Raw genomic sequence first — 27952 nt, forward strand, 5'->3', positions numbered from 1 at the left:
TCAGCCACTATCTTAATGATATCAATATTGTATTTCATAATATCTCCACCAAATCTTGATTCTTGACTTCATCCTTTTTAATTACTATTTAATTAGACATTTTCAATTTTACTTTAGCATCTCACTTCATTAATTCCTTTATATAAATTGAAGGATTTGATGTGTGTATAGCAAATAAGTTTTAGTTCATAGATAGAGATGAGATGTAATGTTATATGGTATAACACTATACAGGATTCATTTCGTTATTTATATGACTTAAAACTTCACATAAGAAGATGATCCAAATTAAATCTATGATTTAAGGAGTCTGGAAAAACATGATGATTCAAGTGTGAAAATTCTAGTAGAACACAATACAAACATACATGAAAATCATAACATCCACAGGCCACAGGCAGGATGATTTTCTTTTTCCTCTTTCTAATCTAGTTTTGTTTTACTGCTCTATGAATTTTTTAACATCAAGATGAGTTGAAGAACATTCAGGCGGAACTACTGTCGCCTTTATCTTGTGATGATGATAAGTCTTTTGCCAGTTTCTTCGTTGGGTTCGAGTCATTAGACTCTGAATTTGTTGATACTCGTTTCACTCCTCTTCCGACAACACCAAGGTGCGTCACACCGTTCGTGTGGGCAGTTGAGACTGTTGGAGAGTCAAATCCTCCATTGCTGTGAGCTGAACCCATTTGTGAGGAGTTGAACACTGATGGAACTGGAGGTGTGATCTTTTCGAGATTAGGCTTTGCTGATCCTATGCCGAGAATCTCTGAGAGAATTGACTTTGGGTTTGAGGCTTGCTGTTGGAGATCTTCAAGCTGTACAAAGACAAAACATTGGTTAGTTTTTTGGCATTCTTTGTTGAAGTTTGTTTCATAAGTTACAGTCTACACTCGCCTTCTTTTCTAGCTCAACCAAAAGCCCAGATAGAGTGTCAATCTCAGATTGTTTCTCTGTTGTAGCATTTTCGTTGTCAGTCTGGGAGCCATTGGAGGATAGTGGGACCTCTGGTTCTGACCCCGAAGTAGACGAAGCTGTGGTTGGTACAATGACACTCTTTACTTCGTCAGTGAGCCGCACCACACGTGACTTGCAAATTGATATTGCCTTCTGGCAATATGAAATGGCTTCCTGCGGCTGAGAACCAAACTCCAAACACAAGCATACACGGAAATTTCTGGAATTTTTAGATTAAGGTAACAAAAGACCTCACGTGAAAGGAAGTAACCATACCAATTCAAAACAAAAACAGAAAAGAACAACAAAAGGAATCTATGCATTCATTACCAAAGAAAGAGAACAACAAAAGGAGAGATGACGTCTCTACCAAGGAGATGTACAAAAATGCTTCCAGTGGTAAAGATACGAGTTGAAGAAGAGTAGTTGCAAAAACTCACTCGAAATAGTACAAAGGTAAAAGCATAGATTAAGAACCTCCCAGAATTTATAAGCTATTTTTAAAAACAAATTTTGAGGTCGGCTACCTTGAAAACAGGGTTTTTTTTTCCCTTTTAATTCCTTTTTACTTTTCGAAATCTCGTAAAGAATAATTGGAATCTGAGTTTTAAGAATATATTAGATTCTATTTACATACTTATAGTTTATGATCTGAAAGAGGGATACAGTTCAGCAAGCTGTCGATTGTCAGGTTCAACAAGTCTTTCTAAAATTGATAACGCTTTCTGGTAGTCACTGAGGGAAGTTCCAATGTCCTCTAAAAAAAGTTGAAAAAAGAAACAAAACTTTAAAATTGATGGATAAACCACTTACTAATGGAAGAAAAAGAAACAAAAACCACTTGAATGTATATCACACCAGAGGAAATACAATGCAAGTGTACCTCTTTCTAGTGCAACTTCTGCCAAGGCTGAGAGTATGTCCACTTTCTCCATAGTGTCAGCTGAGTCTTTTTCCACGATTGCTCTGGCAACGTCTAGCATTTTCCAAGCTAAATCAAGGTCAGATTCATCTTCATCTGCATCTGCCAAGTCCTCAGCATCACTACCATCAGATTCTTCTTCATCCCGATCCTTCTTACTGACTGTCTCAGAAACTGTCTCAAAGAAAAAACAAAGGAAAATGGAAGATCAAAAAGTTCCTCACAAGATTATCTTTTAAGACATTTTTGTTTAAAAACAACTTTTCTATTAGATAGTATCTTAAAATGAAAACCAGAAATAACATAACGCAATCAAAACAAAGCAGAACAATGTTAATACTCAACCCTATCTTTCAGGTCCTTGAGAAAATGTGAGCACGTGATAATTCCATTCAAATTTGAAGTGCTATACATGCCTCTTCAGATATGAAAACCAATTTTTCATAGTAGAAACTGTTTGAAACTCAACTGATTCATAATTCATGCATGTAAAAAACATCTATGATAGAAGTACACATAATGCATTCCACACATCAAACAAAACTTTGATAAAGGAGAAATATGCAATTTCTTTTTTATGCATCAGTAGGTAGCATTAAATGTACGTAATTAAACTTATGAAAACAAGAAACAAAAAAATCAATCAAATGTTGTCTGCACATGAATGCAGTGAACTACAAGCCCCAAGAAATTTGTTCTACTCAAACTGCGAAGACAGTGATTCTAAACAAAATCTTTTTATTTACAATTAGTAGGTATCAATCAGTCTAAAATAATGTATGAGTGATTTGCATTTTCTAAAGCACAAAGTGCAATGACAAAATGAAAAAGATGCATCGTGCCACAGTTGAGATGCTAAAAAAGATGCAAGTGTGGATGAGGTGACGTGTTTGACATCAAGTAGAAAAGTATCCTTTCTAAATATCAAAACACTGAAGACCAAAAAAATTTATAAAATGTTCATGTAAACACTTCGTAAATAGGAAAGCAAAGAAATCGATAGAGATACCATCATCTGATATGAAAGTGAAAGGAAGAAACAAGAAACTAAAGTGAAAGGAATTTTTCCATAAAGACATGTATATACAAAACCCAGTGTCCACTGCAGCCAAGATACGAGTTAAACGATTTCCACAGAAGGCAAGACAACCCATCTACCCAATGTGAGCTGGAAGCCTACCAACTAAATATGTGGGTGTGTGTTTTAAACAAGGAAAGAAGACAAACAAGTATATGCTTTCTAACTCTAGAAAAACCCTGCTGTTCAAAAGAAGAATAAAGCAAGTCGTCACATCCTAATGTCCATAAGAAAAGCTATAGAGCTTGTAACATCTCAGGATGGAAATACATACAATACATTGAAAAATTTGAAATACACGTTATGAAAAATAATGAATCTTTTCACTTCCAGTTGAAGTGCTTCAATGAAACTAGACTAAATTCATCACTGAGATTACCATGAAATACATCACTGATATCAAGATAAAATAAAACCAGAAGCATGTTGCTGTTACTCAACTCTTAAGAATATAAGATCCTCACTCTTTCTTTCTTTTTTTCCTTTTTTTTTCTTTTTTGTAGAAAAGTAACGACTTTCATTTAGAAAAAATGAAAGAAGACAAATTGAAGTGGAAACCTCTTCAAGTAAGTCAAACATTAGAGGGGAGTTCATTAGGCTAAAACATGATTGTAAAAACAAAAAATATCTAAGTAAAAGAAAGGGAAACGTAGATAGAAACTTGATTACTCAGACAGCATAATAAAGATACCAACCGTCATCTGTAACCCCATCGACCGCTTCAGCATTGCTGGAAACAGAAGCTTTTGATGATTCACCATTAACAGCACTCTTCACAGAATCATCCTTGTCAGATTGACCTTCCTTCTTCGGGACAGCTCCCAGTGGGTCTGCCTCCTCCTGGGCTTTGTACAATAAAGCACATCCATATTTGTAGTACAATTTGACACATTCTGAAGCCAGTTCACCATAATGCGCAGCTCTGAAATTAAATATTTTCAACATTATTACAAGTAAAAAAAAAAAAATCGAAGGATTTCAGATGGTTACAACTTACGACAAGCACAAAAACTAGAAGTATCCAAATACTAGTGATTTAAGAATATACTTAGAACCTAACAAGAAGGAACAACATCCCAGACCAAGATTGTTCAGTGATCCTGACGAGCAGTTGATCTTCAATAAAAAGAAAGATGAAGATTCGTCGAAGTAAAAGGGAAAAAAAAATCTGGAGCAAGAATATACCCCCCACCAGTAAAGCAGAGCGAAATAAACCCAGGATGAAAAATCTTGAAATTGAGTAAATGGTAATGGAACGGAAATGATCCAACAGGGAGACTTCAAAGTTAACAAAACCTCAAGTTTCATCTTCACTCAAGAATTAATTCATAACCAAAAAAGGGAATTGAAGCGATAATGAAAAATAAGAAAACCCTAACCTAATCTCAAGGGCACGGCTGAAGCAATCGACAGCCTCATTGAAATCATTATCCTTCATGGCCTTGGATCCCTTCTCTAGCAACTCTTCCGCCAGGTCTAACGATTTGTCCCCGCTTTCATCAGAGGTCTGAGCAGTGGGTTGAGTAATGGGCTTCTTTTCATTCGGAGAATTACAAGACGACTGGAGGCCTCCTTGAACAATGGATTCAGTGGTGACCTCACTGACGTTGAGAGTTTCGTCAAGTTTGGGTTTGTCCACCGTCACTGAGACCTCCGATGGTGGATCCTCGTCGGCCATGGCTGTATTAGAGAAAATTGGAGGTTTAAGCAGAGAATTCCTCACTTTGAGCTTCAAAATCCTTTTTGGGCGGAAACGCGACACCTTAAATAATAACTCCCTTTTTGTATCTAAGTTGTAATTACAGAAAAAGATGTTATAAAAATTTAAGTATTTATGTATTTTTATTTTATGCTATAAAAATTTGGATAATTTATATAAAAATAGATTAATTAGTTTTCTAAAAAAATTTAGTTTATTTAATAAAAAAAAGGTTTAAAAATCTATTAGACACCTAATTAAAAGTTAAAAAACGTATTAAATATTTATAAAAGTTTAAACATTAATAAATACAAAGCTCAAACATCAAAGACTAAATTTGATTGTTGTTGGCTTTAGTCTTATTTAGTTTAGTAAAGTTTTTCATTTAGTTGTTTGATTGAGGAAATATAATACTCTAACTTTCAAGTTCTCGTAAGTTTATTCTTGATTCAATTATTGATTCGATTAATGAAGATGAAGAATATTATGTGTTGTGGAGTTTGATGGAGTACTAAATAGCATTGTTAAGGTGTCCATTGGACAGTGGGAATTAGAATGGAAATAGGAGTGGGAAGGGTTATAAAATAAACATATGTTATTCTTTTTTTCTTTTAATACATTTTTTATTATTTTATTTAATATATTATTAAAATTAATAACACGAGATTAAATTTGTAGTTTATAAAATTAAATTATAGTGTGTACATTTAATACCATATCTTAATAAATTAGCATATACTTTCTCTTTCTTTTAATTTAATAAATTAGTTTATATACACGTACATAGTCATATTTATTTTTAAATAGATGGTACTTTTAAATAAAGAATCGACGCAATAAAGCTATTAGTTAATTAATTACATTTGTAGTTAGTTAATGGTGATTATGATTCATATAATATGAATTTATTTATTAATAGTTTGATGATTAGTTTATCATTGATTAATTGAAATTTATTAATTATTTTATTGATTAATACATCGTAATTATATACCTTCGTCAAATTTATCCTATAAAATTAGTCATTTATTCAACCTCTCACAAAGTATCGTGTGTAGAGGTAGTCATGTGGTTCAATAGAAGACACGAAGGATTTTAATATACTTTGATTCAAATTGATATTTTGGAGCTAGCTTCGAGTATAGAATAGTTGGTTTCCTTCAGATAATGGTTAAAATAAGTAATTCTTCAACAACTAGGTCAACTATTCTTAGACAATGCTTGAGGCCTCTGTTTCACCTCTCCCGTACGTGTCTGGGGCATCTTGTCGTTTGCTACTAGTTAATATTGGTATTTGTCTGACTTGCCGTTTACCTATAGGATTTTTTTTAACCCGAGAAATAGGATACTAATTATAGAATCACTAGAATTATACATTCATTTATCCAAGTTTTAAACTAACCATATAAAAACACAATTAATTATTTAGGGTTCGTTTGGATTGACTTTTTAAAGTATTGATAAACATTTTTGACACTATTAAACATTTAGAATGTCAATGTAAATAAAAACTCTTAGTCTCCTAAAGGTAAGATAGTTGAATAGGTGTTGAATTCAATTCACTAAGTATCAATTACATCTTCGAGTGTAAATTTTTTTATTCATATAATTTAAGTTCTTTAGGATTGAGTAGACACATCTAGTCACATGATAAATCGTGTATATGTCTAGCGGTGCAAAGTAAGTTACTCGCTATGAAGCCAGATATCCAAAATACTCATGACTCTATATATCATTGAATTTCCTTCTCATAAATTTGCGAGTTCAATATAAATCACTTCTTATATCACTTTTCATATATAATCTTGAGGATTTTGTTTTCTAGTGGAGGCTATAGAAAACAAGTTGAGAGAACAACTATTGTGCTCATGTATAGGAACATACATTTTTTTTACCCAAAGTCAAAGAAGATAAATTTTAAATTTTAGTTCCAAGGCTATGAAATGTATTAGGTTAAATATATGTTTGATTTCCATACCTTCGAGTTCATTTTATTAGTATGATTTCAATTATTTTTTCTAATTAAATTTTAAAATGTCACTGCTATTGGTTACTCTTGTTTTCTAAAAAACAATTATAGTATTAGCACTATGCTAATACATTTTGTCGAAACAATTTCATAAAAAGTTTAGTCTTTTTAGTAATATGCTGTAGGAGGATAAACTTTCTTCGTTAGGGTTTATCAGGTTATAGAGTTTAATTTGCTCTTGTATTTTGTCGCTTTGGTTCGTGCCTTTAAAACTAAATTTTGATTTTTTTTAGAATAAGGAATATCTGGTAGGTTTTGTGCCTTATGGTAGGTTCCTTAGGGTTTCTCGAGTAGGTTCTTTCAAATACTAAGCTTGACAACTCCTTTCTCGTTTTCTTCCTTTTCTTTTAGCATGTAGGTTCTGATGAAGAGGAAGAAGAAAGATAGACACAACTTTTCCTATCGAGAAATTGAGACACGAAATTATGTAATTGAGAAATATAGAAAATTTAATATAAAGAATACGAGCTAAGGAGTTCTTGGTGAATGAGTGAAATTGTACTAGCTCGATGTGAATTTTTCTTAATTTATGATATATTTGATAGAAAATAGAGAATCTTTCTTTCAATTCATCTTTGTTTTGTTCGTTAATGCATTAAACGCTTTTATCCTTCGAACTCCTACTACGTCTTATTCCTTGCTTCCCACTTTCTTTGTTTCCTCTCTTTTATCTTCACTTCCCGCCTAGCTTCCAAATAGTTGGTTCCTTTTGAGTAGGTTTTCTTAGTACCTTACTTCAACTTTTAAAAAATTATAGTTTTTATATTAGACAAAAACTACCCAATAAATCACAACTCAATCCAAGTGAATTTAGCACTTCCTTCTTAGACCAACTCAACTCATCACAAATACAAAAATATATCACACTTGAAAGTTAAACACAAACAATTAATTCAATTCAGAACGTCAATCACACTGTAATAAATTTACGGACTAAGAACAAAAATTAAAAAGAATAAGAAGGGAATGTACCAATTTTCTCCCAAACATTTGATTGCTTCCGATAAAATTATTCCACCATTAGAAACTATGGATAAATAACGTAGAAAACAAATCTCAAAATGTAACATTACGATACTTAAAAGACCAAATGAAAATTCGATCCATTAATAATGTCCTAAAATTACATTTTGTTGCAGTTTTTCTCTCATGTTTGCTTTACTAAGTTAACGGGTAGATTAACTTCAAATTTTCACTGAATTTAATAATTATTCACCAAACATTATTACAACATTTAGTTAATTAATACTTATAATCACAAGAAAGCAATGAAAAAACTAAATTTCATAAAAATACACATTTAACTTTAACTCTGCCCTTCAGGACCCAAAATACCGTTAACAATCGACGTAGCAATGAGCACTCCAACGACCTCAGCTCCGGCCACCGCCCCGGCTTGCGACAGCGCTCCGAAATTCACTGCCGTTTCAATTTCTTTCTCCGCCGTTTCAATCTCTCTCTCCGCCGCAATAATCCCCTTCTCTGCAGTCACAATCCCTCTCTCCGCCGTCTCAAGTCCTTTCTCCGCCGCTTCAAATCCTTCTCTCACGATCTCCTCCGCCTCCTCCTCCACTTTCTTCAGCTTCTTCCTCAGCCCGAACAGAGGAATGTCCTCCGCCATTGACGGATTCTCTCTCCCCACAACCGCCGCCGTCGCCGTCGCCGTCAGAAACAATAGTGTCTGTCGCCGCGTTCTGCTAGCGGAGAGAGACTCCGACGGAGATTTCACTGCAGCGGCGCGGACGGTGTTGCTTAATCGGCATCGTGGTCGGAGGATTTGGAGAGCGGGAGAGATTGCTGTGGAAGCCATAGCTTTTTCTAATCCTTTCAATACGATGATGTAATGATAGCGGTTCGTTTTTCATTAAAATTTTAGATACGATAATACCCTTTCCTTGAACCGCCAAATATCTGCCACGTCAAAAATAGAAGGGTAAAAGTGGGATTTAGTACAAAAGCCTATTGGGCCGAAGCCCATTAACATAATTATGTGGAATTTACTTCCAATTTCAATTTGTTTCTTCAAATATCTTCATAGAAACCCTAAAAGAAGAGTTGGGTTTTGATGTCGGACAGAGAGGAAACCGATTCGGACGCTCCCGAGGAGTTCACCGCCGAGCAGGTTGCTTATTTTTAACTTTATGTACTTCTCTTTGCTTCTTGTCAATGGCTCCTTAACGATTTGGAACTTCTTCTTCTTTTTTTTCTTGTTGCAGGGAGTACAACAAGATGAAGAGATTAGAAAAGTTCAAAAAGAAAGTAAGGCTAGGTGTGTATTCAATCCGCATTTCCCTTTAGTATATTGTATTTGATGTCGAATCTTGTGTTTTCGTTGTTCTTTCATTGATGATTTTACTGAGCTGTCTTTTGTAATATTTGATTATCCGTTTTGTTGGTTATATTTGAAGTTGTTTCTTTGAAGTGATTTGCCTGCTCTTAGGGTTGTGAAGAATATAGAGGAGTTTCTTCTTCAATTGTCTTTTTTGTATGAAAGGATTGTTTTTGTGAAAGGTTGCGGTATGCTATTTTGTTGGTCTTTGTGGTGAGAGGAATAAGGGAGAATCAATAGAGGATTAAGGGAGTTCTTCTAGCGATATTTGGTCCCTTATTAGATTCAATGTTTCCTTTTGGGTGTTGGTAATTAGGCCTTTTTTGTAATGATTTTGTACGTCATATTTTACTAAATTGGAGCTCCTTTTTGTAGTTTGAGTATATCTCATTTGTGGGTTTTATTTCTGTATGCCATTGCATTCTACTATTTTTCTCGTGGAACCTTCAATCATTCTTAAAGAGGCAACAAGTTGTTGGCCATGGCCTGCTAATGATATGTTCATAAAATTGAAGTGGAGTGGTAATGGGGAGTAAGTGCATACAAATTGACTTGAACATTGATTACCTTTTTTTGCTCTGCTCTTATTAGTTCATAAGTTTTATGTATTCTTTCGGCCCTTTGGTATATTTTGGCTTTGGGCAGTTCAGACGTTTCCTTAATGGGCTGCCTTCTCTTTTTTCATAGTTTGAATTAATAAGAATCAAACTTTTTGGTCACACCTGATATGATAATTTTCTTTAATTTAAAACAAACAAGGATCATGGCAAGGATCCAATGTACTGGACATTGCCAGTAGTTGGCTAGGATGGCTTATTGTGTCATGTCCATTGCTCTGGGGTGGACAATTGTTGTTCATTCTCAGAATCCAATGTACTTGGAATTCTTACAAGCCCGATATCCTAAACATTTGTGTCTGGTTATTGTGTTATTTTAACCATATGTAACCTTATTTTTTTGTAGGGTTATTCGTGAAGGAAAAGAACGTCGTAGACTATGGGCTGAAAAGAAAACACCACGCCCATCTAAAAAGGGTGAAATCGTTGAAGATTTAGCAGAACCTCCTAGAAATGACGACAAAATTAGCAAATTGGGAACGCTTCCTAGTAATATAGTCCAACTGCTTGTAGACCGTGAGAAGTATGTCTCTTCTCCTCTATTCATGTATTGCTGTGTAGATCATGATTTTGCCAAGTGACTAATATGGTATTCTCTCCATCTATAGACAAGTTTTCTCATCAGATTCGGGCGATGAAAAGCCAGCAATTAAACCAAAACAAAAGAGGAAGAAGACCAAAAGCTCCGGGTAAGGGACCAGACCTGATTTAGAATGTCACACCTATTAATTTTAATGTACTTTCTGATTTAGAATAGTCTCTTATTTATTTTAATGCAGGATTGAAACGGTTCTTTTAAATGAAAGAACACCATCTCATTGTTTACAGAACTCCTTGGAATTTTTGAAGAAAAGGAAGATGAATGTTGCAAGATCATCAACGGTTCTCAGCAATCCTAATCAAGCGTTCCGGCTACTTTCTTCATCTGGCTTACTAACGAAGAAATAGCATTTTTGTTTCGTAGTTTACTTATTGCATCTCTGTTAGTTTCGACAGGATAATGTAAAATTGTATTCGAGAATTGGTTGGCGAGGGCTACAAAGGTTGTTGAGTTCTTATAGTGGTCATACCATAATAGAAATTTAAAATGGTGGGAGCATCTGATGTTGGTACATTAATGGTTTTCATTATCTTGGTTCGATTACTAGTGGCTTGATTTGAATATGTTTAAAAGTTTTTTAAAAACTCATTTACCTAAGAAGTTGAAATAACTAAAAGAGAAATGTATACAGTTGATGACAAGCACTTGACTTTGGTAGGCAATAGAATCATGTAATTGTGGGGAAGGGTTTTTTATTCTTTGTTTGCTATAGAGCCTTTGCATCACGCACCCTACAGAAAGGTTTGGCTCTAGAATCGTTATTTTGTTCATCAAAACTACTCCCCAAGGTGGGACTTCACTCACACACACATTTGTGATCTTTGTTTTTCGACGTTGAGGGCTATTCGAAAATCCTCAATGTATCAATTGATATATGAATCTTTCTTTATGAAAGAGATATCCAACTTTTCAATGTTGTTCTCCATAAATGTAAGATAGCTCATGAGCTATCTCCACACTTTGAAGCTGCCTTTTGTCTATAGGGTGTCAATTCTTATCATCACTCTAATGAACATTCTGCCTAAAGAGCAAGCTATGACATCAATTTGTTCAACTTTTGAGTTTTCAAGATAAGAATAAGGACTTTCTTTGGATAGAGCATTCATCTTTTGTTCCAATAATTTATCCACTCTAGACTAACTCAGTTGCTATATTGACAACACGTCAATTATTTTCTCACTTTATGAGTCGGCTTGACTCTTATACCAATTGTCACACCACCAGCACAACAAACATATTTTGCAACCTCTACTTTCATTGATAGAGAAAATGATTTTGAAAAACGTGGTTAGACAAAAAAGTTTTCATAAACATTTAAAAAGCATGTTCGAGAAAAAGATTGTTCTATAACGTTTGAAAACAACAACGTTGGTAGCTTACAACTTTCGTTTATGAAGGTCTTACCTCCATAGTATATTATAAGCATTTTTTTTTTTTTTTTTGGTGATTGTCACCCTTACCTACAAAAATAGTGAAAAACATGATAAGGTGGTTGAAAGGATGCTCCAAATAAAACGACTTGTACAAATATAACTATGATATTAAAAATGCAAACATCTTTTTACACAAATTAGGTAGAGATTAATCATTATATACTCGAAATAATAAAGTTAAAACTAAGTGCTTATCTCAAAAATAACTATTGTATAAGCCTAATATTCGTAATTGTTATTGTGAGTGGCTAGGAAAGAATACGTTTTTCTTTTCAAAAGATGATAAAAAGAAAGCTCAAAATCGAATGTTCCTTGTAGAGAGAAAGAAAAGAAAACCCTTGGCTCTTGGCGGGAGGTAATGGTCCGTCATCTCTAGTTCATTGCCGGACCCTAGTTTTCACTTCTCTCTTCAATTCCTTCTTCTTCCCTCAATCTTTTGTTTTCCTTTCTCTTCTCTTCATCTCTTTAACTTTCCACAAACTCCACTCCCTTATGCAAACCACCTCTTTCAATCCACTCTCAAATTCCCTTCAACTTTCACCCCCATGGACTCTCCCCGAAACCCATTTACCTATCGCTAATGGGGTCCCCAATACACTCTGTTTTCGACCTCGAACTGTTACCAGGTCTTTGAGAACTTGCTACAGAGCCGATGATGGCATCGATGATGGACCCGGTCCCAGTTCCCCTGTTCGTTTGCCCCTTGTGCTTCGCCGGTCCGGTAGGGTTTCTCAGTACGTGTGGGATGGGTTTTCTCTGCAGTTGATTGGCTTTGATGGTGGTGCTTCCTCTGTTTCTTTTGATTTCGGTGATGGGTTTCGAACTTTGTATAGAGTCTCTGTTTTGGCTGTTAAAGATTTTTTTATTCCTAAGAATGTCAGTGAGCATTATGTAATTTATGTTAAATGGAAGCTTTTGCATCGGGTTTTTAGCTCCGCTCTTCAGGTCATTGCTACTCAGGTCAGTGGAAGTTTCGCTTTTGGTTGAATTTTGTTGTACTGAAAAGTTGAAATTTTTTATTAGCTTTTCTGGTTGTGAGGGAGAAATTAGTGATGTTTGATCATTCTCTGTTTTATTTATTTCTTATAGTTGGTTTTAGAATTAAGTAACATTCTCAGTATTGGAATAATACTTCATACTTTTCTTTGTGAGAAACAACATTAAAGCTTGAGGCTTTGAGTTCATTCGGATGACAGAAGCTTGAATTGTTTGGTGATGTGTGGGTTGAATTGTTTATCTGAACAATGTTTGTTAGTTTGAAATTTCTGATGTTATACATGTCCAACTCCTGTTTTAATGATAAGCATTCTCTTCAGATTATAAGGGAAAACTGTTGTTGATAGGCAATGTTTCGGGCTATAGGAGTTGGGCATAGTCGCTCGCTAGCATCTGCGGCGGCCCTTAATTGGGTCCTGAAGGACGGACTTGGACGGTTAAGTCGGTGCCTTTTCACTGCTAGTATAGCATCTGCTTTTGATACAAATTTGAAGGTTTGCTTCTGTATGTTAATTTCTTGTGAACTTGGAATTTTATTTCAATATCTTCCTTGGAAGTGTGGTATATGTATTACTCTTCTACCTCTTTGTTTGACGAACAATTTATTTTCTGTTTCTCATTTCAAGAGAGTCAGGTTTTCAACTGCTGTTTTATTCAGTTTAAGCATTGGAGTTGAGTTGCTGACCCCGGCATTTCCCCAGTACTTTTTGCTTCTTGCATCCATTGCAAACATTGTGAAGCAAATAAGTCTTGGATGCTACTTATCAACTGCTGTAAGGATTCACAATTTTGTCAGTGATGGGAAATTTAATCTGCTTTTTGTGCATTGTATATTTAGCATACTTTTCTAAAAAAATCAACCATCACTCTGTATGTAATTAACATTTCTTTTTCTGTTGTTGCCTGTTGGTACATGTGTTTGTTGGTTCACTCTATGTTGTTCTTTTTTTCCTTGAGAAAAGTTACTCCATGCTGTTGATTACGCGATTGCATTGTCGTTGCAATTCACCCATAACTATAGTTATCTAGTTTATATATTTTGAAGAAAATATGTATCATTTTTCCACATTTATCTGTTAGAGCTTCTGCCATGGCAACTTGATAGACAGTGGATAATATCCATCCGCTACATTCAACTCTTGTGTTCAGCCTTTTTTTTTCAGCTATATTAAAAATGTTAGGGCTACTCTATATTCATTGCTTTGTTTTTAACTTCTATGTCTGTACTGGAGGTTGTTCCCTATATTATTAAACTTGAATCCACATCAACCGAAGTATTTTAACTTAAATTTGTTGAAGTTTGTACAATCTGTATGGATTTGTCTAGAGATATTTATTTGGTTAATTTATAAAGTTTCTGGAGGACTTTCAGTTCGAAAATGTCTAATTATGTTTGTAAAATGTTCTAGAAAGTTCCATTCCAATAGAGTTATTCTTCTTGCTTGATCACTTTGGATTTTATCATCTTATATGTAATCAGTCTGCTGTTCATAGAAGTTTTGCTGTGGCGGATAACCTTGGTGAAGTTTCTGCTAAGGCACAGGTTCGCTATATTCCTTACAGAAACAGTTATCACAACTTGTTTGCATCCATTACATTTATTCATTCAACTATCCATTTTATGCAGATTCAATCAGTGTGCTTTGACAATTTAGGTCTTGTACTTGCGGCTTTTCTTAACTTCTTGTCCAAGAATGACCGAAGGTTTTGTTCATCATTATCTTTTAGATTTCCATTTCGATTTTTCTTCAATGAGTTGCAAATACTTGGAACTTATCGATTCATGTTTATTTTACCCATTTGCACTGCTTGGTACATAAGTTAACTTAATTTTGGAATTTTTCTCTCCATTGTTTTTAACACACCATTTTTGTGTTAGATTGCAGGCAGCTTTACCTTTTGTAGTTTACCCCATTTTTGCTGCAATGGATCTTTTTGGAACATATCAAGGGCTTAAACATGTCCATTTGCAAACACTAACAAAGGTTGGTTTTTTTTATTCAACTTTCTTGTATATTTGGAGGCTAATTAAGTGTTTGTTTTGCACGTTTACATCATGGTATTGTTGGATTCTTTGTTCTCCCTCATAAAATTGTATTCATGATTGTTGATTGAGACTGGAAGGGAGGTCCTATGTAGATTTTCACTCATTGTCTGTATGACTTGAGTTTTGATAGGGTATTTTTCAAGTGAAATACTTTATGTATAAAAAACATGTTTCGTAGTCATTTTGAATATAGCAAATGTGATTTTGTAGCCATCTCAAAACATGCCCCAATTGCCATGACAATTATAAAGTATGTCTTTTTCTATTCTAAAAGTTATTAGAAAGTTAATGAAAGTGGAACTTTTTTTTTCTGACCTTTGATTTCTTCATTTTCAGGATAGACTTGAGATCATATTAAGTAATTGGATCGAGCAAGGATACGTACCTACACCTGCAGAAGTAAGTGAGAGGGAAGGAATTGATTTACTATGTAGACAAGGTGATTTCTTATCTCTTTATTAATTCAGTATACATACATTCTTAACAAATCATAGAACTACGTTTTGTGACAAAGAAGCTCAGACACTCTAATTTAAGTTTTTGACTACCGAGTTTGTGTTTGATACATGTTAAACACTTGGATACTCTTGACACTTTTGGACAGTTGCTTGCACAATGGATGTGCTTGACTAAACACTAGTTATACAAATTCAAGATAGGTCCAATGTTATTAGATAGACGCGTATTGAACAGGTTTTGTATAAATTTTGAGAGCAAAATGCATGTGCATATAAATGCACAAACCTACTGTCTTTAATTTTTCTTATGGTATGAAAATGATATAGCTTGGGGACAAGACACTTTTGTTATCCTTTTCATCTCATGTTTTAAAAAACCGAGCCAAGTTTTGATTACTCAAAGTAGTTTTAAAAACCTGTTTTTGTTCATAGGATTTGACTAGGGATTCAAATGTTCCCTAAGATTGGTGAAAACCATAATGGAGAAATTTTGTGGAAACCAACATTAATTTCTAAAAACTGAAAACAAAACCATTATCATGACTTTACTTGAACATGATCTATTCTCTAGGTTGTACAACTGTGTCCTTGAGTTCTAAAGAAAACAAAATTGTGATCAAACATGACCGAAAGAAACATATTCTTACCATGCCCTAGATTAAAAAAAAAAAAGGTTTCATGTGACCATGTCTTTTTCACATCATATATGTGTCTTGAAACCGTAAGTTAATACAATCTCAATATTCAGGCAAGGATTCATGGCCTATCAGAATAGGTTGCTTGAATCTTGAGGCTCATGTACCCAAACTGTCAATCCTGGCAATGAGATCTGTATGTAGCAAAGACTATTATTTTATATGCATGGATGCCTTCTTCAGGGGTTCAACTACAAATACAGTAAGTATATCTACTTCTGAGATTAACCTTTAAGAGCATTCCACATTTATTTTACTCACCTTTTCACTTCTCCTGTTCGAAAACATAGCATGGTATCCTTCTTTGTCTCCGTGAAGGGGCTCGTGCGACAGATATATGCATCGGGTTATTGCAGGTAATAGAAAATTGATTCAATTAGCATAGTCTTTGTTGTTAACACTACTTGTCAAGTTTTTAAACCATAAGGAGGACTAAGGTAAAGCTGGACTAGAGAGACTAAAATACCAAAACGTGATGCCACTGTATTCCTTTACTCGACATGCTTAGTGTGAGGCTTTGATCTTCGATTCTGATCCTAACAAGTCTCTACTTGAATAGGCATGTTTTATCAGGAAAACAATTGTATCAAACACAAGGATTTGGGAAGAGAAAATGGTGAAGGGTAATGAAGTTTCAGATGCAATAGCTAAGGAATGGATTAATTTGGTTGAGGATAGCAAGAAATATGCAGAAGAAAATGGTTGCTTTGTGCTTCAACAAATGTCAAGCTTAGGATGGGCAGTTAAGAACGTTTTGCTCAGTACAAATGAACAAATAAGATACAGCTTTGTTGATGACCCATGATTATGAAAGAGAGATTCCTTACCATAAGTTAGAATTTGTTACTTACTTTTTCTTCTTAAATGATTGATTTATATCATTTTTGTAATTCTTTACCCAAATCTTTAAATGAATAAAATTATAGCTAAAATATGCATTTTGTTCATATCTAAGGCCCTATTTTTGTGGTATATATACATACAAAGGCTCTATTTCTATTTCATTGTAGTAACTCAGAGAAGAAAACGTTGTAAATAGCTTCATTTTACCACTCGAATGAGGCTAATGAGATTATTGACTTTATTTTTTGTGTTCAGTTGTATACAGGAAGTTTGCAAAAATAACAAAAAAGAATTATGATATTAGAGTCTATGTCACCTACATTTTTAAAATTACAAAAATAGTAAATTTATTATCATATGTGTCAAATTTGTAATATGAAAAAGAAAATGTTATGAGATGTATGAGCTGTTTTTTTCTATCTATAAATACCACATCAATAGGATGATATCTTATTGAAAAATGAAAATAGACTAGAATAAAGTCACGAGAGGGGTAGACGACAATAATGAACTTGTGCAAGATTTGATCGCCAACATGTTATTTGAGCATATTATTGAAAAGTATTTTTTATGTTTCCATTTTTTTACAAAGAGTTTTCCAAACCAAAATATGAATTAAACACGAAAATATATTTAGACAATCAAAATTTATGCCCAAGTCATAATAATAATAATAAAAAAATAGAATGTTTGAAAAGATTAAATGCAGTTAGAATTATCGAAATTAAACAAGTATTGGAATGCATGTTGAATTGAGGACAGAACAAAAGCTCTCGAAATAATTTTAATATTACATTTTGGATTTAAGATTTACATTACAATGTATAATAATCACATTACGGGTGTTCAAGCATCTTGTGAATGTTTGTACATCACTAAAAACCTCATCAACTTTCTAACCCAAAATTCACTACTAAGAACACAACACTTTCTAAAATGGGGTAGAATTACACGAGTTTCTTTCCTTATATTATTATAAGAATTGTTCAAGTTAAATTACAATTATAATTCCAAACCCGTGTTTAATACATCTCCTTGTGAAATTAAACTTTTAATTTCAAAAGTGTTAAAAGTTAATATTATCGTATAACAAGTTACAATTTAAGTCGCTTCAAATTAAAAGTTTAGAGACTTGTTAGACACTTATAAAGTTAAAAAAAGAAATAAAAGTAAACCTATTGATTATTGTTTTTCCGATTTTAAAAGCTTATTAAATACAATATTTGAAAGTTTAGAGAAATTTAATCCTAATATAGCTTTTTGAAAATAAGAACTATATTCAGGTTGAAATTGTAACGTTTTCAAACCTAGAATCCGAGATGATATAGATTCTTTAACGCACCACCAACTGCTCGAGATACTTTCAAGATTGAAGAATGCTTTGATAGCAATGTATTGAGATAACTGAAAACCAAAAAAACACAAAATTCAATTTGATTATGATTTCATTAGCAACTTTGCTTTTATAATTTTTGTTATTATGTATTTTTATTTTACATTTAAGAAATCATAAAAACAAAATGTAAAAAATGATTTTTTTTTTTTAAATACTTTCTCAATTTTATCATTTTTTACAATTCCCCATCTCAAAATCTCAAAACTCTCCTCGTTAATTTATTTTTTTAATTTCAATTAGAAAATTGAAATTATACAAAAATGAAATTCACTACTGAAATTTAGCAATCTATCAATGAAACTATATATATATATTTTTCACATAAAGTATTACAAAAAAGAAAAAGAAAGATCAAAAGACATTTACATATACATAAATATTATTTGTACACAATGGATATAATTTTGTAGCTTAATTCTATTTTTCATCTAATAAGTAAATTAAATGAGTTTTATCACTAAAAAATAGAAAAATCCACTGCAATTTCACATCTTTCTTTCTACATTTACCAAGAAAACTATGTTTAATTTTGTTTCCCTCTTAATAAACCTCTTATCACTAAAAAAAAATATCCAATAGGTCCATCAAATTTCTAATTTATTGCCAACTTTGAAAATTCTAATACATAATGTTATTTTTTGTTTATTAAACACAAAAATCGTTTAAAAAGAGAATACATCAATTTTTAAAAAATAAAAAATAAATAGGTTTGAATGTTTAAAGAATTTAATAAATGGATCTATTGAACATTTTTTAAAAACTTTAGAGGTTTAATTGGAGACTGATTTTAAAAGTTTATGAACTAATAGAAAAGTTTTGATTCATTTTGTTTTTTTGTTACTGTTCTCGAATAACGAAACTGGGAGCATTTACCAAGAGGCCGGCGGTCGGAGAGCATTCCGGAATGAAAGACGGTGACCTTTGGAAGGTCGACGGGGGCTGTTCCGATACTCTCCACATCTTCACTGACTTATCCAAACTCCCACTATAAACAATCCATCGTCGTTCACCTTCACTGACTTCATTGTCCTTCTCCACGGCCAAGCATTTCACCGGCCCCGTGTGGCCTGTCAATACCGACAAACAAAAATGATCCGAAGCTATCCTCTGCCAAACGCAAATCCCCATATCTGCGGAGCCACTCAACAACAAATGACCGGCGGTAGCCAAACAGAGTATTGCAAGCTTATGACCTCTTAAAACGCCGCCGTGGGACAATGATTTCTCCCTCTCCCAAAAATTAACAACTCCATCGGAAGAACCACAATAAACGAAAGTAGCGTCATCGTTTACAGCAAGAGCAGTGACCGCACATTCCTGTTTGACCAAAGTTTGCGAGAAGAAATGTTTCGTTCCCTTCCCTTGAAGCTCCCTCCGCCATACCTTAACGCTACCGTCGGCTGACCCAGTGTAAACCATTCCATCGATACTTGAAACCAGAGTGTTAACAGCATCTTCATGAGCCTCAATCGACTCCAAGCATTTTGAATCGGAAACTCTCCAGACCTTAAAAGTTTTATCCCATGAAGCAGAGTACAAAAACGCTTGATCCTCACTTAAACTCAGTGACGAAATGGCATCGAAATGTTTAATCCAGAGATTCCTCCGTCGTCTCCCTTCCACATAATTACTGGGTCTCATCGAGCATTTGATGTAATCGCCTAAAGTGGGGAGAGTCCCAACTCGCTTATGAACACTTGGGTCACGACTCGAGATTTTCCAGACCCGAACCTTACCGTCTTGATGACCGGTGAAGATCTTCCCCCCACCGATTACAATGGATTTAACCAAACCGCTATTGGATTTAAAACCGGAAAATTCCTTATGGTTCTTCCAAACACGGATGTTCTTGCTGTCGGATCCGGTATAGAGAAGGTCCCTAGAAGCGGCGAGAGAGTAGATGTGACCCTCTTCGCGGACGAGAGAACCCATAAGGATATTGGGGAGGAAGGAAGTGTTGTCAGCGGGGGAAGGTAAGGCATCGGAGTTGAAATGGGAGGACCATGGTGATTTGGTGAAAGGGGAAGTGGAAGCGGGTTCGAAGAAGGAATGTTCGGGGTCGGGGTCGGTGTCCATTGAAGGCCGGAAAATGGGTTGGTCGGCGGTGGCAGTAGCGGTGGAGGAGGGAAAAGGGGGGATGTTGGAGTTGTCGAAGGGGGATTTGATGAGCTTGTTGGAACGTGAGATGCTGTTGCTATTGTTGCGTCCGAAGAAATCTTGGCCGCCTCTGAATGAGCCTCCGCCGCCAAGCATTGTGGGATTCTCATAGAAAAGAAGAAGGGAGAGAGAGAGAGAGAGAGAGAGAGAGAGAGAGAGGAATTTTAGGTTTTGGGTGAAGAAGATGAAATTGGAGATGGAGAATGGAATGTGGAAACCATAATTTCTTAACATAGAAACTTCGCCAACTAACATTGTGAAGGACAAACAGTCAGGACGTTAGGGAGGGAACGAAAGGACAACCCATTGTTCATCCAATTCTATTTTTTCCCCTCTTTTTTTTGGCCAATTATTTATAAATCTATTTATCTATTTTTAAAATTTATTTTAGGAAAAAATTTAATTGATCAATTTTAACGAATAATAGTATAATTTTACACGAGTATTAATCAATTCACATCATTTATTAACATTACATTTCAAAATCATGTAGAATCAACCCGTTCAATTCTGAAGCATGTGTAGACTTCTTGAATTGAAACAATCCCAATAAAACTTGTTGTTCTTTTAATGTATATATATCAACTCGGGTATTGTTTGTTGAGTATACCTATTTTTGTCCAACGCCGTGAATACAATTATGTTGTGTGACAATTTTTAAAATAATTAAATATTGTTTGTTGGTTTGTTTTTTAAATTATCTACGGACTGATCGGGATTGTTCGATCTAAAATAAAAGGGATTAATGTCCAAGGATAGATAGAAATGTTTATACTTAATTTATTGTAATTACTTAGCTTATGCATGTATAGTTGTAGGTGTAATTATGAATATAATTAAGGATAGTTTTAGTTTTTGATACATATAATTAGATTGGAAATTTCTCATATTCTAGGCTAAGTACTTGAAGAAAAACGACCCCGTTTTGTTTAAAATCGCCATTTTAATGTTAATTATTGCCCAAAAGAATGAAAACGGAGTTATTTATTCAGCATCTGGAAGACGGAAAATGGCGACTTTAAACAAAACGGAGCCGTTTTTCTTCATCAATTCAAACACACAAATATCGCCTTCCTTCAACTCATTGTCCACCGCGAATCTCTTCCAACCGCCTTTCAACTCCGTTCTCCGCCGTGTAAACGCCCATCGTACTCCACACCACACTCTCCAACACCTCCCGTCGCCCACCTCCAGCTTCACATCCACCGATTCCTTTATGTACTTCTCTCCAAATCTCCTCGGTAAGCTCTGCCAATCAATTCATCAAAATTGTTCTCAATTCACTCTTTCAATCCACGTTTTTTTTGTTCTTACCAGATAGTTTCCTGTTTGGATATAGGAAGGTCTCATTGTCACCATGAATGAAGGATTATTCCTCCTCGATTTGAACCAGCTCGCTCTCTTTTTAACTGCTAGTTGATTCTCCGTCAATGCCGGTGGCGTCTTCCTTGGATTCATCGGTCTCATCGATTCCGGACTGACTCGGCCATCGTCTCCCTCATTATACACTGAAATCGGTAGGTATTGTTATATTCATCCAATTTTAGATCTGATTGCTGAAATTCAAATTAAATTCCAAAGAAATTAAGCGCACAAACCTATTCCTCTGTGATTACTCTGTCTCCGTGAGTTGTCCATTTCCAGGTCTCCTTCATCTTCATCGCTAGTGATTCCTCGATTCTTAGCGATCTTCACCTTCGCATTCTTCCTCATCATCTTCTTCAGTCCTCGCAACGAACGATAAGCCGGCGGCGTTTCCTCCTCTTTCTCCATTCTCCTCTTCTTCAAAACCATCTCATTCAGTATCTGAATAGATTCCTCTTCATCTTCGTTTCTGCTTTTCGGAATCAGATCCAGTAACCGACGAATTGGATAATCGATTTCGGTAGCGGAGGTATCGAAAATGAGGACATTAAAACAACAAATTCCTTTCAACTGGAACACTAGGAAATGTCCAGGTTGAACAGAATAAAACTGGACGAATTCCGGCCAGCCTCTCCGGAAACAGATTTTTCCGTCTAATTTCTTGAGTTGGATTTTCCAGTTTGCCCCGTCGGGAAGGAAGAGAGTGACCTTGTTGAATAACAGAGAACCGCCATTGTTCTTGACAAACTTGTTTGGAAGGTCCTGAGAAGAAATTAATAGATTTAATTAAGTAATTAGAGAATTTGATTTGTTTAGTTAGTTTGATCGATTACTTACAAGCTTTTGTTGGGTTAGAGTTTGGTGGAGAATGACCTTGAAGAAATGGGGATTTGGAGAACGGAAGAGATTAGCCATTAGAGAAAGATTTTTGGAAAATTTGAGTTTCTTTTCTATGGTATGAATTTGGAAATACAACAAAACGGATGGTTTTTAAGTGATCAAAGTCGTGAAAGAAATGATTTGAAACTCATGAAGAGAAATGAGAATGTGAAGAAGACTCATGAGGACATTATGTGGTTCTTCATTGAAACTGAATGGGAAATGGAACTCCAACAACCGAATAATAACAATAATAAATATCACATTTCATAGTTTGATTATTCCAAATAATTACTCTATCTTATAAAATTAGCATCTACCATGTATTCGAAAATACCATAGTCGAAGATGAGCTATGAACATAAAAATTATAGATGTCTGACATTCTTAAATCACCATGCTTGTTTTGTAGGAATATTTTTATAGATATCTAAGATGCTTGTGTAAAACAAACCGTCTCTCACAATCCTAAACATAACTCTAGTTCAATCCTTTGCATTATTGGAGTAATCTTAGTATATTCTTAAGATGCATTCTATCTTCAATTGTGGCTTGAATATTAGAGTGAAAAGCTAGAAGTGTTGAGAAGTTAGGTTGAGGGATGAGTTTAGTAACTTTATTTAGATAGATCGGACGTATTTGTTTGGATTGAAACATTTTCTTTTAATCCAAACAAAACAGCCTTTATTAAATAATAAGATTAACCCAACATAATATCATGTAATTAGTAAACTATGATGTTCATGTTGGAACAGGTTCATGAAGGAATCCCAAATATGCCCTTTAGAAAAAACCCATTAACCTTAAACTAAAATTTTGTTATATTAATCGAAAGATTAGGATAAAAGAGAGAATATATGAGGTCCGAGTTAAGGAATGGAGGCCTAATGTTTTACTCTCTTTCATAGCTTATTTTATGAAAGCTATAAAAAATTGAGATTTCTTCTAGTGAGATATATGTATCAACGAGCAAAATATTGTTGGAGAGGGTTGTCTTAACCTTATTCATAGATAGATGTTTCCAATAGGCACAATAAATCTATTAGATTAGGTTTTGAATTTGCACTCTCAACAAATATTTGGTCAGAAGTGATTTGATTTAAATGGGATAGAAATATTTGAGAAAGCAGAAAATCATTTCAAGTGTCATACATTGCAGTGGTTTGACAAGAAATGCTGCATGCCTAATGATTTCATACATTTCATCTTGGGTAATGAGAAAACTAATTAACCACCTTATAATTATTGAGGAGCTTTTCATTCTCTTTCTTATTCAATTATTTAGTTGTGGATTTTTTTTAATTAATCAATTTTTTGTTTCCTAATTTATTTATTCATTTTATAGAAGCAACAATTGAGTATTGAGCATTGCTCTAATGAAAGTTTGCATTATTGTTAAATAAGAAAAATTGGCGTTTAGTTACCATTCATAAGATGCACAAGTTTTTAAAATTTTGTAACAATTATTTATCCTTATGAGTAAAATTTCTAGTATACGCATGAGAATTAAATTATAAGAATTTTGAAAGTTTTGAGACTAATTTTTTTAATCATATTTTAAAGTAAATTTAATTATTATTTTTAAATATAGTAAAATAAACCAAAATGTAATAATTTTTTTATTTTAGAATTTATGGTTGGAGCTACGTAACCAAACATCAACACAAATGGTATAGATTAAAGCCGTACAACACAAATGGTATAGATTAAAGCCGTATAGAAAAATATGTTCAACTCACTTAGCCCTCACAGCTAGAGATATAGCACGCCCAGCTAATGAATGAGTTGCAACCACAATATTTCAACACTATAGTCAAAATGATCATACATCAATCGTACCACAAGTTCCATATATGATCAAGGTTACACCCTAAGGAAAAAAAAAGAGAGTACATTACCCTATTTCAAAAAATGCACCCAAACTTGATATGGCTGATCAAGAAGCCCTAAAACTTTCAACTTTGAAAGCGACTGTTGTACTGTTTTTTCCAGTCATTTCAAAAACACAAAAATCTCCAACTGCTAAGTTATTGTCTCGAATAAAACTCTTCCAACCATACTTATAGAAAGTCATCCTTTGCATTTTAGGAGTCCAATAAAAGCCACATTCACCACTCCACATTCTTCCATCTGATGCTTTGAGTATTATTTTTGTGATAGAATCTTCTAGATTCATGTCAGCAAAATTTTTTGGTATACTCTTTCCATAAAACGAAAAAAAGAGAGGTTAAAATATATATATACCATGCTTTTCATAGCAGAAAAAATGAAGTTAAATTTGCAGCTTACAAGAGATTTTGTGCGATGAATGTGTGATGGCCAAATCTTGCAGATGAAAGAAGGATTCAAAGTCATGGATTGAAATCTGTTAGCTTCCGCCATCGCCCTTGCTTGCTGGCTCCCCGTCGACGGCGGCCTCCACCTGCTGTTCGTCGGTTTCTTCACCCCAGAGCTAAGATCACCATCCTTGAAATCTATGAAATAAAAGCTAGGTAATAAATAAATAGTGCAAAGCATGCATGGAAAAACATATATACCTTAGGTAAACAATTAAAAAAAAGGTGGTCTTAGGCAAAGAAACATACCTAGGTCAAGACAATCATCATCAAAATATGTCTCCATTTTTACCTTTTCCTTAGCTTTATCCAGACGAGTTTTCTTTACGGGATACTCAATTTCCGTGGCAGTATGATCAAAGATGACTACATAGAAACTCGGAGATGGGTTTTCATATTTGAACACAAGAAAGTAGCCACTTTTAACAGAATAAAACCCTACAAGCTTTTCCCAACCATAATGTAACCAAACTCTTGTTCCATTATTACTCTTTGTCAACCCAACGTTCCATTCTTTGCCATCCCTCACTTTTAGACATATTTGATCCTTTAACAAAGCTTTTAGGCCATATTCCCTCACAAACTTTCTTGGGATTTCCTAAACATAAAAATGAAAGAAAAACATTTGTAGAGTTTAACATGCATGGAAAGAGATAATTACAAAAGACATAGATACATATATAGTATAGCTTTTTGCTTACAAGTTTTTGTTCCTTGAGAGCATCATCAAGAACAACTTTAAAGAAATGAGGATTGTGTAACGCTCCACTAGATTGTTTAACGATGCTGTTTGATCGGTAATGAGAGGAAGAAGCCATGAGTTCAAACTCAGCTTGCTGAAGAAAAGGTGTTGAATAATCCTGTTCTATATATTGACTAAGAAATGAACTTAAAAAAAAGTGTGGGTGCATGCAAATTAATTAAATAAACTAATCTATCTCTTAGTGTTTAATTAGTTTGTTTAATGGAATATCTTTATTTGTTTGCTGTGAATTTATGCCATGCGAATATCAAGAGATTCGGTGAAGGCAAAAAAGGCTGACAAAATCTTGTTTATTAAATGCTGATTAGAAAGGATATTGAAGGAGTTATTAATGATGTTGGTGTAAACCTTTTCTTCACTCTCAACACATCTTTTTAATCAACGAGTCTTCTTCTATAAACAAATAATTACTACTTTTTTCTATTTTTTTTATATCTTCACGTTAATCATTATTTTTCCTTAGTTTTTTTTTTTTTTTTGTTTCTACTTCATACCTTCTCCACTGAATTCATTTTTTCTGTTGGTTTGTTTGCTTTTATTTCTTACCAATTTTTCCCATCTCTTCATTACTTCTCAAAATCCCCTTTCTCTCTCTCTTCATTCAAACCAAAATACCCAAACCAACATTACCACCAACTCATGCATACACCCATGTTTTTTAATCTAGAAAATTTTCAATTTTATACCGCTAAATTTTGTATTATATCAATAATCTATCCTAAAATGAAGATTTTATCAATTAAACTTATGTGTTTTTATTAGTAGTTGTATCAATTTAAACCTTCAATTTGAGTTAGGCTACATTTAGATCATACTGAAAAATCTATGATTAATTATTCAACTTACTAGAAATCCTTTAAATTCAATCAAATATAAATTTTATAATTCCAATTTGTTAATTGACATTTGAAGAAATGTATGCATTCACGACTGCATTAATATAGAAATTTCAAATATAATCCTAATAAAGGTCCTAATTGATTCCTATAACAATTTAGAGGTATACTTGGAAAATTAAACATCTCATACAATACTTTTCATACTAAATAAAAAAGGAGGGAGTAATAAATTGATATACATAAATGTCTAACATTTAAATTAATATAATAACAAAAAGAAATCATGGCAAATGAGAAAACTTCAAAACATATTTAAAAATGTAACAAAGTTTGATAGTTTATAAGTGATATATGATTGTCTATAATATCAACATCTTTAATTCATTTAAATTGATAATAGTCTCTTCTAGTAAACATTATTGTTTATTTGAAGTATTATATATAAGGATTTGTAATGATTAAGATCTTAGGGAAAAGTGAGAAGTTGATATCTAATAATTAACTGATTTGAATTGAAGTCATATAATTAATGAAACCCCTATTCATAATAATTATACCTTCCCCACACAACTCCAAACCTCTTTGGTAATTATTAATCTAATAGCATAAATATTGTTCTTCTTTTGTACTTCACAATCCCAACTTCAAAACCGAAACAAAAAGAAACAACAAACTACTAAAGCTTCCTATTGCCATGGCTTCCTCGTCGTCCTCAATGCCCCATTTCTTCAAGATTATTCTTCCTCAAACCCTCACTGAAAAAAAGCTTGTAAGTTTTTTGATTAATCATGAAATACGTACATATTTTGCCTTGCTTTTTTTAAAACACATGTGGAATAATTTTTAAAACAAAAATTATTGTCATGATTGAGTGTTTGCTCGTGTTTGCTCGCTAGCTCATTGTCATCAACAACGGCTTTCTCTTGTTGTTCGTCTGTTCTATATAATATGGCATCAGTTAACTTTTCCATTTTTGAAATGTAGGGTTTCTTTTGGACGAACTTGGTTATTAATTAGTGCATTTTTTAGGGAAACAAAGTGAGGGCTTGCTATATATTTTTCCTCTTGTTCCATCATTAGATTTTGTCAAACCCACATTCCAATTTCTACCAATCAGCTGCCACCTTGAAACATATATTTGGTTAGTTGCATAAGCTTTTACACCATATTCTCTCACAAATTTGGGATTTCCTTTTAAGAAAAACATTATATATAAGGTTAAAATGGAAAGACAAAGAAGCCATATTAACTTAACAACATACTTGGAATACTACAGTAATATATAATTTTGCTTACAACCTTTTTGTTCCTTGAGACCACTAGCAATAAAGAACCTTCTGACGCTTTACAAGGTCGTTTCACAGCGTCGTTCTTCCAGTGACCGAAAGAAGCTATGGTGGGGAGCTCTTGTTTAAGAAATTCAAGTATTGATCTTCATCTAGGACTAAAAATTAAACTAATATACATTTGTGTTAGCTATTTAATAAAGTGTATATCTTGGGTAGTGATAAGG

The 27952-nt window shown here is 33.7% G+C and overlaps 7 protein-coding genes and 1 long non-coding RNA gene across 8 annotated transcripts; 3 read left to right on the top strand and 5 right to left on the bottom strand.

The window, feature by feature from the left end:
* Nucleotides 1-265: 265 nt before the first annotated feature.
* LOC101207851 (NASP-related protein sim3) lies at nt 266-4737 on the bottom strand. The gene is made up of 6 exons (XM_004147996.3): nt 4337-4737; nt 3653-3879; nt 1841-2053; nt 1624-1714; nt 898-1177; nt 266-818 (listed from the first exon to the last, which is right to left on the bottom strand). Exons 1-6 carry the CDS (start codon nt 4633-4635, stop codon nt 486-488), a joined length of 1443 nt encoding a protein of 480 aa, XP_004148044.1. The 5' UTR covers nt 4636-4737; the 3' UTR covers nt 266-485.
* A 3026-nt stretch (nt 4738-7763) lies between these two features.
* Nucleotides 7764-8531, bottom strand: LOC101208092. The gene has a single exon (XM_004147997.3). The coding sequence runs from the start codon at nt 8493-8495 to the stop codon at nt 7992-7994; it is 504 nt and encodes a 167-aa protein (XP_004148045.1). The 5' UTR covers nt 8496-8531; the 3' UTR covers nt 7764-7991.
* A 139-nt stretch (nt 8532-8670) lies between these two features.
* LOC101208336 (hypothetical protein) lies at nt 8671-10804 on the top strand. Its single transcript, XM_004147998.3, has 5 exons — nt 8671-8807; nt 8902-8954; nt 9978-10154; nt 10240-10320; nt 10411-10804. Exons 1-5 carry the CDS (start codon nt 8751-8753, stop codon nt 10577-10579), a joined length of 537 nt encoding a protein of 178 aa, XP_004148046.1. The 5' UTR covers nt 8671-8750; the 3' UTR covers nt 10580-10804.
* Nucleotides 10805-11963: 1159 nt separating this feature from the next.
* Nucleotides 11964-16839, top strand: LOC101208576 (protein root UVB sensitive 4). Its single transcript, XM_004147999.3, has 10 exons — nt 11964-12625; nt 13009-13155; nt 13288-13434; nt 14142-14204; nt 14289-14365; nt 14541-14646; nt 15045-15147; nt 15915-16063; nt 16152-16217; nt 16421-16839. Exons 1-10 carry the CDS (start codon nt 12158-12160, stop codon nt 16664-16666), a joined length of 1572 nt encoding a protein of 523 aa, XP_004148047.1. The 5' UTR covers nt 11964-12157; the 3' UTR covers nt 16667-16839.
* A 1979-nt stretch (nt 16840-18818) lies between these two features.
* Nucleotides 18819-20568, bottom strand: LOC101213458 (protein JINGUBANG). The gene has a single exon (XM_031880731.1). The coding sequence runs from the start codon at nt 20510-20512 to the stop codon at nt 18938-18940; it is 1575 nt and encodes a 524-aa protein (XP_031736591.1). The 5' UTR covers nt 20513-20568; the 3' UTR covers nt 18819-18937.
* A 451-nt stretch (nt 20569-21019) lies between these two features.
* Nucleotides 21020-22626, bottom strand: LOC116402023 (B3 domain-containing transcription factor VRN1-like). The gene is made up of 4 exons (XM_031880702.1): nt 22460-22626; nt 21856-22384; nt 21572-21765; nt 21020-21505 (listed from the first exon to the last, which is right to left on the bottom strand). Exons 1-4 carry the CDS (start codon nt 22535-22537, stop codon nt 21242-21244), a joined length of 1065 nt encoding a protein of 354 aa, XP_031736562.1. The 5' UTR covers nt 22538-22626; the 3' UTR covers nt 21020-21241.
* Nucleotides 21363-26000, top strand: LOC105434618. The gene is made up of 3 exons (XR_968725.2): nt 21363-21498; nt 21597-21774; nt 24834-26000. It is a non-coding gene; the product is annotated as an uncharacterized LOC105434618 (long non-coding RNA).
* Nucleotides 24175-25777, bottom strand: LOC116402024 (B3 domain-containing transcription factor VRN1-like). The gene is made up of 4 exons (XM_031880703.1): nt 25539-25777; nt 25087-25435; nt 24791-24975; nt 24175-24701 (listed from the first exon to the last, which is right to left on the bottom strand). The coding sequence occupies exons 1-4, from the start codon at nt 25746-25748 to the stop codon at nt 24438-24440; spliced, it is 1008 nt and encodes a 335-aa protein (XP_031736563.1). The 5' UTR covers nt 25749-25777; the 3' UTR covers nt 24175-24437.
* Nucleotides 26001-27952: the final 1952 nt, after the last annotated feature.

Source organism: Cucumis sativus, chromosome 2, assembly GCF_000004075.3.
Source record: "Cucumis sativus cultivar 9930 chromosome 2, Cucumber_9930_V3, whole genome shotgun sequence".
Lineage (NCBI taxonomy): Eukaryota > Viridiplantae > Streptophyta > Magnoliopsida > Cucurbitales > Cucurbitaceae > Cucumis > Cucumis sativus.

Bases quoted from the DNA above. Each gene is read 5' to 3' on its own strand.
- LOC116402023 (XM_031880702.1), bottom strand. From the start codon at position 22,537: ATGGCTAATCTCTTCCGTTCTCCAAATCCCCATTTCTTCAAGGTCATT. The intron at 22,385-22,459 runs GTAAGTAATCGA...ATTTCTTCTCAG, and splicing joins CTCTAACCCAACAAAAGCTT to GACCTTCCAAACAAGTTTGT. The intron at 21,506-21,571 runs GTAAGAACAAAA...ATTGATTGGCAG, and splicing joins TCCAAACAGGAAACTATCTG to AGCTTACCGAGGAGATTTGG.
- LOC116402024 (XM_031880703.1), bottom strand. From the start codon at position 25,748: ATGCACCCACACTTTTTTTTAAGTTCATTTCTTAGTCAATATATAGAA. The intron at 25,436-25,538 runs GTAAGCAAAAAG...TTTTATGTTTAG, and splicing joins CTCTCAAGGAACAAAAACTT to GAAATCCCAAGAAAGTTTGT. The intron at 24,702-24,790 runs GTAAGCTGCAAA...TTTTATGGAAAG, and splicing joins TTCATCGCACAAAATCTCTT to AGTATACCAAAAAATTTTGC.
- LOC101208336 (XM_004147998.3), top strand. From the start codon at position 8,751: ATGTCGGACAGAGAGGAAACCGATTCGGACGCTCCCGAGGAGTTCACC. The intron at 8,808-8,901 runs GTTGCTTATTTT...TTCTTGTTGCAG, and splicing joins AGGAGTTCACCGCCGAGCAG to GGAGTACAACAAGATGAAGA. The intron at 10,321-10,410 runs GTAAGGGACCAG...ATTTTAATGCAG, and splicing joins AAGAAGACCAAAAGCTCCGG to GATTGAAACGGTTCTTTTAA.
- LOC101208092 (XM_004147997.3), bottom strand. From the start codon at position 8,495: ATGGCTTCCACAGCAATCTCTCCCGCTCTCCAAATCCTCCGACCACGA.
- LOC101208576 (XM_004147999.3), top strand. From the start codon at position 12,158: ATGCAAACCACCTCTTTCAATCCACTCTCAAATTCCCTTCAACTTTCA. The intron at 14,205-14,288 runs GTTCGCTATATT...CATTTTATGCAG, and splicing joins AAGTTTCTGCTAAGGCACAG to ATTCAATCAGTGTGCTTTGA. The intron at 15,148-15,914 runs GTGATTTCTTAT...CTCAATATTCAG, and splicing joins TGATTTACTATGTAGACAAG to GCAAGGATTCATGGCCTATC.
- LOC101207851 (XM_004147996.3), bottom strand. From the start codon at position 4,635: ATGGCCGACGAGGATCCACCATCGGAGGTCTCAGTGACGGTGGACAAA. The intron at 3,880-4,336 runs GTTAGGGTTTTC...ATTTAATTTCAG, and splicing joins AGCCGTGCCCTTGAGATTAG to AGCTGCGCATTATGGTGAAC. The intron at 1,715-1,840 runs GTACACTTGCAT...AACTTTTTTTAG, and splicing joins AGAAGTTGCACTAGAAAGAG to AGGACATTGGAACTTCCCTC.
- LOC101213458 (XM_031880731.1), bottom strand. From the start codon at position 20,512: ATGTTAGTTGGCGAAGTTTCTATGTTAAGAAATTATGGTTTCCACATT.